The sequence below is a fragment of the Pipra filicauda genome, unplaced genomic scaffold, assembly GCF_003945595.2.
Source record: "Pipra filicauda isolate LSUMZ 115617 unplaced genomic scaffold, ASM394559v2 scaffold704_size142039_pilon, whole genome shotgun sequence".
Classification (NCBI taxonomy): domain Eukaryota; kingdom Metazoa; phylum Chordata; class Aves; order Passeriformes; family Pipridae; genus Pipra; species Pipra filicauda.
The window spans coordinates 74,305-86,754 of NW_024104870.1; the positions used below are offsets into that span (position 1 = coordinate 74,305).

The window sequence follows — 12,450 nt, forward strand, 5'->3', positions numbered from 1 at the left end:
CAGGGATGGGGCGGGGGGGGCCTGTACATAGTGTTCATAATGTCTGTCTGTCTGGGGGGTCCCCCCAACCTCCCGTCCGTGAGAGCACCAGCAGTGCCCCCCCAATTAAACCCTTTCTCAGGGGACTGTGACCGTGTCCTTTGTCACCCCTCGCCCTGGCCCGGGGGGTTGGATGGGACCCCCGGACCCCCCCTTGGTCCCCTGGGCCCGATGCCCCCTGGCAGCAGCTCCCCCCCTCTGGCTCAGGGATCCAGGGCATCCCGGGGGTGGTTTTGGGCTGTTCCTGGAGCCCAGAGCGGGCAAAACTGGTTAAAAAGTGATTTGTGGCTTCAAATAATGCAAATGGCCCAAAATAACGCAATTGATTAGGCGAAAGTGGGTTAAAACAATTAAATTACGCAAAATTAGCTGGAGACGGAATAATTAATGATGCAAAATCTGCTTAAAATAACGCAATTAAGGATGCAAAAAATGGCCTGAAATAAGGCAATTTTGTATTTGCTTAAAGTGGCAATAATGTGAAAAATACTTAAAATAATGCCATTTTCTGAAAATAACGGAATTTACGATGCAGGAATTGCTTAAAGTAGCCCATTCATGCAAAATGTTGTTAAAATAATGCAATTAGGCGTGCAAAAATTTGTTTAAAGAACACAACTTTGCACGATTTGGTTAAAACGATGTAATTAATGGTGCAAAAAATTGCTTGAGATGCAATTTTGCGTAATTTGCTTGTAATGATCCAACCAACGATGCAAAATCGCTTTAAAGTGATACAGAATTTGCTCAAGGTAGCAAAACTAACAAGCGAATTTCGCGTCACGGCAACGCGATTTTTTTGCGCGATCCGGTTTAAAACAACGCGGCCGAAACGATCCGAAAAAGAAAAAAAAAACGAAAAAAAATCGCTTAAAAATAACGCGATTATGGAAATCGGGGCGTTTTCCCCGCCCGCCCCCAAAGCCTCGTCACGCCGTAATTAAGCCGGTAATTAACGCGCAATTAAAGCGGCCGAGGGCGCCCCCTGGCGGTCCCGGGGGGGTGACACCGGAGGGGACAGCGCGGGGGGGACACCGGACCCCCCAGCCCCGGGGACAGCCGGGGCCCGCTCCGGTGGCGGGAGGGGCGCCGGGACCCCCCCGGGGAAGGGTCGCTGTGAAACACGGCCGGGCTGTGCTTGGGAGAACAATAAATAGCGAGAAATAAAATAGGGGGGGGACAAGGCACGGGGGGGGGGACAAGGCACGGGGGGGGGGGACAAGGCACGGGGGGGGGGGACAAGGCACGGGGGGGACACACAAGGCACAGGGACACACCGCGGCATCGCCCCACGGTGCCGGCAGCAGGGATTAGGGGTGGGGGGCTCCCGGCCCCCCCCGCTCTGCTCCGTGCCCCGCGTGGGGGGGTCTGGGGGGGTCCGGCAGAGCGGCCACCCCGGCGGGTCCCCTCCGTCACTTCCCTGCCCGCTCCTTGTGCGACTCCGTCACCACCTGCTGCGGGAGGAGAATTTGGGGGTCAGCCCCATGTCAGGGTCGGGCCCCCCCCCCCCCCCCCAGGTCAGGACCCCCCCCCAGGCCTCACCTGCCCGTCCCGGGTCTCGATGGTTTTGATGAGCACCGTCCTTCGTGCCGGGATCTCCACGGGCTGGGGCTCCAGCACTGGGCACGGAGGGGCCATCAGCCCCCCCTGCCCCCCCCCGGGCACCCTGAGCACGGGCACAGGGACCCACCCACATCCCTGTAGGGTCTCTATCCCCCAAGGATAGACCCCAGACCTAGTGAGGGACCCCCGGCTCACCCCTCACCTGAGCTTCTCACGCTGAAGGAGGTGGTTGGGTGCAGGGGGACGGTGATCCTGGGGGGAGAGAGGGGGTGAGGGGGGTCTGGGGCTCCTGGGTATTGCCAGTGACCCCAACCCTTCCACGCACTCGAGTCCATGACCTTCATCCCGGCTCAGCTGGGGGCTGTGCCCATGGGCTGCCAGGCTGGCACCGGGAGCGGAGCCGGAGGCAGCTCCCCCACCATCACACCAGCCCCTGGCCTTGCCTTTATCTCGGCGGCGAGAAGCTCCCACGGGAACCTCTTGTTTTCCTGTGGGAACAGGGCCTGGAGCTGCCTCCTCCCAAGGAAACCCCCTGACAAGGCAGGCCCCCCTCACCGGCTCTCCTCGCCCTCCAGCAGCTTGCGGTACGTGGCGATCTCGATGTCCAGGGCCATCTTGACGTTGAGCAGGTCCTGGTACTCGCGCAGGTGCCGCGCCATCTCCTCCTTCATCTGCTGGATCTCCTGCTCCAGCCGCCCCACCGCGGCCTGGTAGTTGCCGATCTCCTCCCCGAACTCGTCCTCCATCTCCCGCATCTGCCGCTGCAGCGCCTCGTTCTGGGGGGGGGGGGGAGAAGGGGCTGCATAGGGCTGGGGTGGGGGCACCCCCCGGCCACCACCCCCCCGGCTCTCACCATGCCCTTCAGCCCGTCCACCTCGCAGGTCAGGCTCTGGATGTGCCGCCGGGACTCGTTCATCTCCTGCTTGGCCAGGCGCAGGGCCTCGTGGTTGCGGTTGGCCGCGTCCGACAGGTCGGCGAACTGCGAGGGCCGAGCGAGTCGGGGCTCTGGGGCTCCTCGACTCCCCCCTTCCCCGGCCCCTCCCGAGCCCCCCCCCCCCAGCCCCGGGTACCTTCGACTTGTACCACTCCTCGGCCTCCTGCAGGTTCTTGACGGCGATGCTCTCGTACTGGGTGCGGATCTCGCGCAGCGCCGCCGTCAGCTCCGGTTTGCAGCCCTCCACCTCCGCCGGCCCCGCCGGGCTCGGGGCGCTCACCTCCAGGTCCCGCAGCTCCTGCGCAGGCACGCGGCTGTCACGTCGTGGCACACGGACCCGGCCCGCTTCCCCCACCCCACCCCGGGCCCCACCTCCTCGTGCAGCTTCTTGAGGAAGCCGATCTCGTCCATGAGCAGCTCGACCCTGCGCTCCAGCTCCAGGCGGGACAGCGTGGCGTGGTCCAAGTCCTGGGGGAGAGGCTGGGATGAGCTGCAGGGCAGCAGGAGGGGATGGGAACCCCCTGGGTCTTCCCCCCTTCCCGGGGTGGTGGAGGATGGAGATTGGCACTGCACGGGGGGACAGGCCCCCCCCCAGCCCCCTCACCTTGCGGAACAGCACCAGGGTCTTCTCTGCATCCTCACGCTTCTGTGTCTCATCTTCCAGCCTGGGGACAGCAGGGGGTGAGAGGGAGGTGGGAGACAGGGTGCAGACCCCTCCTCTCACACCTCCTGTTGTAGCCCCCCCCACACTGGAGGCCCATGGGAATGGATTGTCCCCCAGTGCTCACACAGGTCCACTCACAGTGACCCCACCCTGCCCCTCCCAGTGCCCCGTCCTTCCGCAGAGCCCGGATCTCCCAGTACCTCCCAGTGTTCCCTGTGCATCCCTGGTGCCTCCCCAAGCGTCTGCTGAATGCATCCCCAGTCACCCCCCAGTCCCCACTCTGGCATCCCCGGGGCTCATCCATCCCCCTCCCGGTGCATCCTCTGGTCCCAGCACATCCCTCATCCCGGTGCATTCCCCAGTCCCCACCCAGCTGGTGCAGCTCTCATCCCATCGCATCCCTCATTCCATGACATCCCTCATCCCAGCTCATCCCCTGACCCCTCTCTGGCACATTCCCCAGTCCCCATCCCATGCATCCCTCATCCCGACTCATCCCCGGTCCCCAGCCCGGCGCATCCCTCATCCCGGCACATCCCTCATCCCGGCGCATCCCTCATCCCGGCACATCCCTCATCCCGGCACATCCCTCATCCCGGCACATCCCTCATCCCGGCGCATCCCCGGGTCCCTCTCTGGCACATTTCCCGCTACATCCCTCATCCCGACTGATCCCCGGTCCACATCCCGGCGCATCCCTCGTCCCGGCGCATCCCCGCTCCCCATCCCGCTGCCTCCCCCGGCCCCTCCGCCCGCCCACCGCTGCCGCAGGGCCGCCAGGTCGGTGGCGAGCCCGTCCCGCTCGGCCTGGAGCCGGTCCCGGTCGCGGCCGAGGCGCTCCAGCCGCTCCCGCAGCCCCCGCAGCTCCCCCTGCACCAGCCCGGTGCGGGGCCCGGTGGCGGCGGCGGCGCGGCCCAGGGCGGCGCGGAGGGTCCCGTTCTGCCGCTCCAGCGCCCGCACCCGCTCCAGGAAAGCGGCGAAACGATCGTTCAGCGCCGCCAGTTCCTCCCGCTCCGCGCCCCGCGCCGCCGCCGCCGCCGCCAGCCGCCCCGGGGCCACGGGGAGGGGCGGCGACGCCCGGGGGTCGCGGTCGCGGCGGCTCATGGTGCCACCGGGAGGGCGGCGGCCGCCGGTCCCGGCTGTTTATAGAGGACAGCGGCTCCGCCCCGCTGGGGGCACCCGGGGGTACGGAGGAGAGGGGAGGGGTCTCCCGGTCGGGGGGAGGACCGGGGGCTGCGGATGTCCCCTCCCGGGGGCGGGGGGAGCGGCTGCGGGACGGGGGGCTGCAGGCGGTCCCCTTCGTAGGGGCCCGGAGACCCCCCGGGGGTGCGGGGAGGGGGGGCTGGTGGGTCCCGTCTCCAGGGTGCAGCATCAGGTGTGGGGGGCAGAGGGGCCGGGGGTGCTCGGGAGACACGGACCCCCGGCCGGGGCAGAGGGAGCCCGTGGGGTGCCCCCCAGGCAGCAGGGGCAGACCCCCCAGTTGGAAAGCAGGGAGGGGCGGGGGGGCTGCAGGGCCCGGGCGGAGCCCCCATCGCAGCCGGGTCCCGGCCTGCCCGGGATGCTCCGCACGCGCGGAGGGGGGGCCGGTCCCTCCCCGCGGTGCCGGGGCAGCCGTGACTCGGCTCTGCGGGAGCCGCCATGTGCGGGCAGCGCCGGACAACGGGCTCGGCCCCCCCTCGACCCCCCCTTTCCGGGCAGCGAGGGCGGCACTTACGGGAAGGAGTCAGTGCCCTGTCCAGGGGCTGTAGGGGGGGGTCCCTCCCGCCCAGGACCCCCCTCCCAGCTCTGCAGAGCCCGACACTGAGAGTGGCTCCGTGCCAGGAGCAGCACAGCACCACGTCCAGCCCAGCCTGTCTGCACCAGGGCTGGGTCCTACCCACGCACAGGGGGCTACCAGGGGAGTCCCCCCCACTTGGCGTCCCCCAGGGACAGTAGAATGGGGAGGGGGACATCAAGACTGCGTGGCAAACGGCCCAGCAGGGCACTGCCAGCTCACGGCACAGGACCCAGCCACACACAACTGCCCAGCGTCCCCCAGCACAGCCCCTGTGCCAGCTGGCAGCACAGGCAGGCAGCCAGCCCAGCCGGGGCCCCCCTCCCCTGGGACGTCCCCCCAGGTCACCACAAGGCAGATTGTCCTGGCACAAAGAACGAGGCAGGAGTGGAAAGAGCCATTTTAATGAACAGCACCACAGTGAAACACAAGAGACAAGGCACTAGTATTCTGCCCCCTCATCATCACCCTCCATGCTGTCAGCCCCCACCTCCTCGTAATCCTTCTCCAGGGCAGCCATATCCTCCCGGGCCTCCGAGAACTCCCCCTCCTCCATGCCCTCCCCCACGTACCAGTGCACGAACGCCCGCTTGGCGTACATCAGGTCAAACTTGTGGTCCAGGCGGGCCCAGGCCTCGGCGATGGCCGTGGTGTTGCTCAGCATGCACACGGCCCTCTGCACCTTGGCCAGGTCCCCCCCGGGCACCACCGTGGGCGGCTGGTAGTTGATGCCCACCTTGAAGCCGGTGGGGCACCAGTCCACGAACTGGATGCTACGTTTGGTCTTGATGGTGGCGATGGCGGCGTTGACGTCCTTGGGCACCACGTCCCCGCGGTACAGCAGGCAGCACGCCATGTACTTGCCGTGCCGGGGGTCGCACTTCACCATCTGGTTGGCCGGCTCGAAGCAGGCGTTGGTGATCTCGGCCACCGACAGCTGCTCGTGATAAGCCTTCTCGGCCGAGATGACGGGGGCGTAGGTGGCCAGCGGGAAGTGGATGCGGGGGTACGGCACCAGGTTGGTCTGGAACTCCGTCAGGTCCACGTTCAGGGCCCCGTCAAAGCGCAGGGAGGCCGTGATGGAGGACACGATCTGGCTGATGAGGCGGTTGAGGTTGGTGTAGGTGGGCCTCTCGATGTCCAGGTTGCGGCGGCAGATGTCATAGATGGCCTCGTTGTCCACCATGAAGGCACAGTCGGAGTGCTCCAGGGTGGTGTGGGTGGTGAGGATGGAGTTGTAGGGCTCCACCACGGCCGTGGAGACCTGTGGGGCCGGGTAGATGGAGAACTCCAGCTTGGACTTCTTGCCATAGTCGACAGAGAGCCGCTCCATGAGCAGGGAGGTGAAGCCAGAGCCGGTGCCGCCCCCAAAGCTGTGGAACACCAGGAAGCCCTGCAGCCCTGTGCACTGGTCAGCCTGGAAGAAGGGAAGAGGAAAACAAGACTAAATGACCAGTAATTCTGAATTTAAGCTGCTACCCAGTTGCTCAGGATGGCAAAGAGTCACCCCAGGATCTCAGGCCTCTGGGGCCCCTGCAACAGTGCCCCAGCTCCGCTTCCAGCTCCAGGCCCTTGGAGAAAGGGGTCCCTTCCCACAGGGACTGGGGGATACTCAGGAGAGACAAGGTGTGGGGACATGTTTATTCTGGGCAGCAGACGTTGCTCCTTCCTCTCTGTGGCCTCACGAGGATATTTTGGGGGGGTCCCAGCAGCAGGGTGGCCGTGACCTCACCTGTTGGACAGTACTCATGATGAATCCTCCAGCTCATGGGAGAGACCCCAGGGAGGTCCAGAGGGCTTCACCCCTTCTTCCTCCACAGGGTGGGTGCAGCAGGAGCCATCATCCCACAGGAGCCCACGGGCTGCCAGCTCAGCCTTTGATGTCCCGGGAGCTCCCGGAGCGGAGCCGGCGGCGCAGCAGGTCCAGCCAGACCCGGCACCAGCCCCAGCGTGGGAACCAGAGCTTCAAAGAGCTTGGCCAGCCACACCAGTCAAACCAGTGCTGTACCAGCACCCAAACCATCTGGGCTGCCTCCCCCCCTTGCCCTGAGCATGGGGCTTCCCATCCTCCTCCCTTTGGCGAGGATTAGCACCGGGCAGGGACAGGGGGACAGCCCAGACCTGCCCCCCACACCTGGTGGCAGCAGGTCCATCCTGTGCCAGCTCAGCCCTCTGCTCCAAAGTGTGGATGGACTGAGAAGGACCTACCCAGGGACACCTGGGCCTTCCTTTTGTCTCCACACCCCTGCAGGGATGGACCCACCCCGCAGGACCCCACGGCCGCTCACCAGCTTGCGGATGCGGTCGAGGACCAGGTCGATGATCTCCTTCCCGATGGTGTAGTGCCCGCGGGCGTAGTTGTTGGCCGCATCCTCCTTGCCCGTGATCAGCTGCTCGGGGTGGAAGAGCTGCCGGTACGTCCCCGTGCGCACCTCGTCTGCGGGGAGAGCCCCGGGCCCCGTCAGCACCCAGCGCCCGCTCCCAGCGCCCGCCCGTCGCCCGCCCGCCGCCCCCCGCGCCCCCTCACCGATCACCGTGGGCTCCAGGTCCACGAAGACGGCCCGGGGCACGTGCTTGCCGGCCCCCGTCTCGCTGAAGAAGGTGTTGAAGGAGTCGTCCCCCCCGCCGATGGTCTTGTCGCTGGGCATCTGCCCGTCGGGCTGGATGCCGTGCTCCAGGCAGTACAGCTCCCAGCAGGCATTGCCGATCTGCACGCCCGCTTGGCCCACGTGGATGGAGATGCACTCGCGCTGCGGGGGCACACGGCACCGGCTCACCCCCTCCGGCCCCGCTCTGGGCCCCCCCAGCACCCCCCGGGCTGGCACCGAGCTGGGAAGGGCCCGGCCCCAGGGCCGGATGGGGCCAGATCCTGCCCAGACACCCCCATTGCTCTGGGTCTGGGGGTGCACCCAGTGCAGGGGGTGCTCAGCTCTGGGGGTCCCACACTGCCCCCCCCCAGGCAGCTGGGACCCTGCACCAGTTGGTGCCGTTCACCTACACCCCACCCCAGAACCAGGAGCTGGGGTTCTCCAGGGTTATTCCCGGTGCCCACCATTCCCAGTCCCCTCTGCCCACGGCTCACATGGGGACAGGGACACTTTTTTAGCTCCATCCCCGGTTCGGGGGTACCCCTAGACCCCAGGGAATGGGGAGCCCCCTTTTCCCCGGCAGCCCTTGCACAACCCCGGGCTGTCCCCGTCCCAGCACAGCCCCGACCCTGCAACCGGCTCCGCTCGGCACAGGAGCAAACTCCAGCTACTGGGAAAAGTTTTCCCGGCGCGGCCGCTCCCGGCTGTGCCCGGGCCGTGGTGAGGGGGGGCTGCCTCCCCCACCGTGACTCCCTCCCACGCGCGATCCCGGCGGCAGGGGGGGGCCCGGCACCCCCACGTCCCCTCGGGGCAGGCTCCTCTCCCGGGAGGGAGCTGAGAATGTGTCCGGGATCTGCGTGGGAGTCCGGGACACGCGGTACAGACCGGCGGCTGGCAGGGAGCCCGGGGGGGGGGTCGGCACATCCCGGGGTTGGAGCACCCAAGGCAGCGACCCCCGGCCGGGGGGGGGGGTCCACGGTTCCAGAGGGGCACCCGGAGCACCACGATCCCCCACCTCGGGTCCTGCAAGTGCTCGGCAGCCCCACGGGGCGCCCTGAACACGCGAGGAGCCCCCACTCCCCCTCCACGTGCTGCCCTGGACACGGGGGGATCCGACCCGGGGGGATCGGACCCGGCACGTCCCCCCCCTCAGCCCGGGGGTCCCGCGGCCCCCCCGCTCACCATGGCCGCTCACTGCCCGAACCGTTACGGAGCCGTCGAGGAGGAAGACGGGGGTCCCCGGGAGGACCCCCCGAGTTATACCCCGAGGGGCGGGGACAAGGGGGGCGGGGACAAGGGGGCGGGGCAATAAGTACTTTGTCCCGCCCCCCCGGGGTTACGTGCCGCCCCGGTCACGGCCCCTCCGCCCCGCCTCGGTTCTGATTGGCAGGTTCGAATTTGGGGGGGCGGTGACGTCAGCGGAGTGGAATGTGGGGGGCGGGGGGCGGGGCTGGACTGGGAAGGGGCGTGGCCGTGTTTGAGTGGGCAGGGCGATGGGTGGGGAAAAGGCGGGGATAGAGGGGCGGGGGATTGGGGGCTTCCGAAAGGGGGGGCGGGATGAGACCGGGGGGGTCAGAAGGGTGGGAGGACATTCGGGGCAGCGGGGCCGCGGGAGCACTGGGGTGAGGGGGTTTAGGGGGGCTTTAGGGGGTTTTGGGAAGGGGGGGCTTTGGGGTATAGGGTCGGGGGGTCAGCCGGTGGTAGGAGGGGTCCCTGCACCCCTCGGCCGCGGCCGCAGGCGCCGCATCTACCCAGAGAGCGCCCGGGCCCTGCCCGGACCGGGGGCCACGGGGGGCCGGTGGTCCCTGTCCGCGTCCCTGTCTCCATCCTGGCCCCGGACCCGTTCCCGTGGGAAGCCCCGCGGGCTCCCGCCGCGCCGGCTCCTGCGCCCGCCGCCGCCCTGTTCCCTGCCAGCCCCGGGGCTGCTCCCCGGGGGAACCCACGCGGGGCAGTTCCTGTGGGGCAGGACGGACGGGGCGGGGGGGGCACCCCGCGCCCACCCCCGAGGGGCAGTGCCCTGTCCCACCCTGGGATGGGATGAGACGGGTCCGGGTCCCGTTTCCAAGGCCAGAGAAGGGTTTGGGGACAGCACGGGGACACGGGGGTGGCTCCGAGAGAATCACAGACCTGCCCAGTCCCTGGGCACCTCGGCGTCCCCCCACCCCCTGAGCACCCCCGTGTCCCCTCACACCCTGAGCACCTCGGTTGTCCCCCCATCCCCGGGCACCCCCAGGGTGTCCCCCCATCCCCGGGCACCCCCAGTGTCTCCTCACTCCCTGGGCACCCCCAGGGTGTCCCCTGACTCCGTGGGCACATCCTCGGGACTGGCACCCGCCCAGGGCCGGGGTGCCCCCTGTCCCCGCGCCACCCACTCCTTGAGCCACCGATGCCACCGGAGCCCCCCGAGCCCCCACCACGTCGGTCCGTGGCCCTGCTGGCCGTGATTTTGCTTTTGGGGGGACCGGGCAGAGCGGGGCCCCCCCCCGGCAGCGGGGTCTTTCCCACCTCACCCACTCCCCCCGCCTCCCCCCCGCTCCTTTATTCCCGGCTTTGCCGCAATGCGGAGCCGCCCCGCACGCGGGCGGTGCCGCAGCCCCCTCCCCACGGGCAGCGCGCCCACAGCCCCCCGCCCCCCACGGCAGCCCCCCCCGCGCCCTGTCCTGCCTCCTCCTGCCCCCCCAGTGACCCCCCCACCCCGCGCCTGAGCCTCCCTTTTTTTGTGGCCCCCGCAGCGCCCGGAGGGAGCGGGAGGGGCTGCGGGGGTGGGGCACGGGGCACCCAGGCTGAGGGGACACCGGTGACACCCCCCTGCTCCCTCCCATGGGGAGGGGGTCACCCGCTGCCCCCAGCACCGGGGCTGGGGGGTCCCTCGCCCTGCCCTTCGTGGAGGGGGTGCAGGCAGGGGTGGTGTCACCACCTCCGGGGGGCACCTCCCTGTCCCTCCATCCCCTCAGTCCTACCCTGAGCCAGCCGGGGGGGCAGGGGGACCCCCTCAATGTGCCAGGGCCTCATCCAGCCCCCCAGAGCAGAGCAGCCCCCCCGAGCTGCCCTGTCTCCCTGTCTCTCCGTCTGAATGAACCTGTCACATCGATGGTGGCAGAAGACGGACAGACAGACAGACAGAGCCGAGCTCTGCGGGAAAACAGGCTAAAAATAGCAGCAGCCGGTGTCTGGGATGTCACCCCTGAGCCACGACACCCCTGATGGAGCTGGGACCCCCCCAGCCCCTGAAGACAGTGTGTCCTGGTCGTGGGGTTCGAGGTCACCAGTTGGGGACCCTCAGGAAGGGCCTGAACTGGGGCAGGCTGGGAATGTTGGCTGTGCCACGGGCAGGAGTCCAGCAGCTGGGAAATCAGCCCAAACGTGAGGAGACGCTGGCTCTGGGAGCCCGGGGGGGGCAGCCATGGGGGCTCCGTGCAGACAGGGGGGGCCCCGATGTGCCCAAGGGCCTGCCCTGCCTGTTGGTGATGTGGGGGGGGGATATTGGGGGCGGAGGGGGACGGACAGACACCGTCACCAGGAGCCGCCGCGTTGCTACCAACAGTCAACAGAGCACGGGAGGATGGGAAGGACCTGGGGGGGGAGGGAGGGGGGCCGGGACCTGGGCCAGACCCCTCCCCACCAGCACACAGTTGGGCTGCATGTCGGGGGTGTCCCCCATGTCAGGGTGCAGTGGGGTGGGCACTGGGGCCCCCCGGGGTTCGTGTGCCCCCCTCAGCACAGCAGAGGGATCAGGCACTGGGGGGGCCCGGGGGTGGTGCCCCCCCGTCACAACTAGGCCAGGCAGTGGTGGGACCCCAGCCCCGTGTCCCGGCACACCCCAGTGCCAGGCCCCAGGACGGATGCTGGGGAAGGGGGAGGCGAGGGGGGGGTGTCCCAGCCTGTCTCCCAGCAACCAGTCTCCTGGCAACCCCGCCAGTTGCCTGGCAGCGCTGGGTGTGGGGCCGTGGGGCCTTCCATACCCAAGGAGATGGGAGGGGGCTGGGGGGCACCAGTGGGACCCCAACACCCTGCACCCTGCACCCCAAATCACCCAGGGGGGCTGAGTCACTGCCCCGTGTGGCACCCCCTGCCCACAGCCTGGGGGGTGGGATGTGTGGGGACCCTCCTTAGCTTGGAGAGGGGTCCCCGAGGTGGGGGCTGCTGTGAGCCCCCAAAACCTCCAGCCTTGGGGTCACTTGGGACACCCCGGGTGTGCCCTGCCAGGCCCCACACCGGTGCTGAGAGCTCGGGGAACAAAGGCAGGAGGTTTTTCCCAAGCAAGAGAGGATCCACAGTGGGGTCAGGGCTGGGGGATGAGCTGCTTCTTGGAAAAGGTCCCCCAAAACACCCGTTTGCCTCGGGGACCAGCCGGGGGAAAGACAAATCTCTCAGTTTTCCTCTGCTCGGAGCAGCCGGGGCCGCCCAGTCCTTTGTTCTGGTGGGCGATGCCCAAATCCCAGCCCTTCTTTGTCTGCAGCCCTGCAGCCCCAGCAGCACCCCAAAAACACGGGACAGGCAGGGATGTGGGGCTGGCAGTGGGGGCACGGGGCTGGCAGTGGGAACGTGGGAACCTGGAGCTGCACAGAAATCTGCATAGTGTGGGAAACGCACAAAAAAAGAAGTGATTTCTCGGCAGGGAGGGGGTGTCCTGGCAGCTCCTCCTGCAGCAGCTGGGGACACGTGTGCGTGGTTTGGGGTCACCCCTCTGCAGGGACTGAGCCCCCCGCAGCCCCCCTACCTCGGGGGGACGACCCCCAGCACCCACCCGCTGCCTCTGTGGGCTGTGGAGGGACAAACGAGAGGTGGAAGCCCCCCAGGGAGGGGGAGCCCCCAGGGCTGTGGGGCTGGTGGCCTGGGGGGGCTGTGCAGGGGCTGCGGCAGATGGAGGGGTGGCCGAGGGACGCGT

General features: G+C 68.0%; 2 protein-coding genes across 3 annotated transcripts; both read right to left on the reverse strand.

The window, feature by feature from the left end:
• Nucleotides 1-472: 472 nt before the first annotated feature.
• On the reverse strand, nt 473-4,339 carry PRPH (peripherin). Of its 2 annotated transcripts, none has more exons than XM_039389099.1 (9): nt 3,961-4,339; nt 3,141-3,201; nt 2,909-3,004; nt 2,673-2,834; nt 2,456-2,581; nt 2,158-2,378; nt 1,805-1,854; nt 1,582-1,658; nt 473-1,490 (listed from the first exon to the last, which is right to left on the reverse strand). In XM_039389099.1, exons 1-9 carry the CDS (start codon nt 4,302-4,304, stop codon nt 1,452-1,454), a joined length of 1,176 nt encoding a protein of 391 aa, XP_039245033.1. In that variant the 5' UTR covers nt 4,305-4,339; the 3' UTR covers nt 473-1,451. The 2 variants fall into 2 exon arrangements, with proteins under 2 accessions (XP_039245033.1, XP_027583170.1); XM_027727369.2 differs by having other exon boundaries at nt 473-1,493.
• Nucleotides 4,340-5,362: 1,023 nt separating this feature from the next.
• On the reverse strand, nt 5,363-7,745 carry LOC113991233 (tubulin alpha-1C chain). Its single transcript, XM_027727361.2, has 3 exons — nt 7,502-7,745; nt 7,263-7,411; nt 5,363-6,391 (listed from the first exon to the last, which is right to left on the reverse strand). The coding sequence occupies exons 1-3, from the start codon at nt 7,620-7,622 to the stop codon at nt 5,417-5,419; spliced, it is 1,245 nt and encodes a 414-aa protein (XP_027583162.2). The 5' UTR covers nt 7,623-7,745; the 3' UTR covers nt 5,363-5,416.
• Between the last annotated feature and the right edge of the window lie 4,705 nt (nt 7,746-12,450).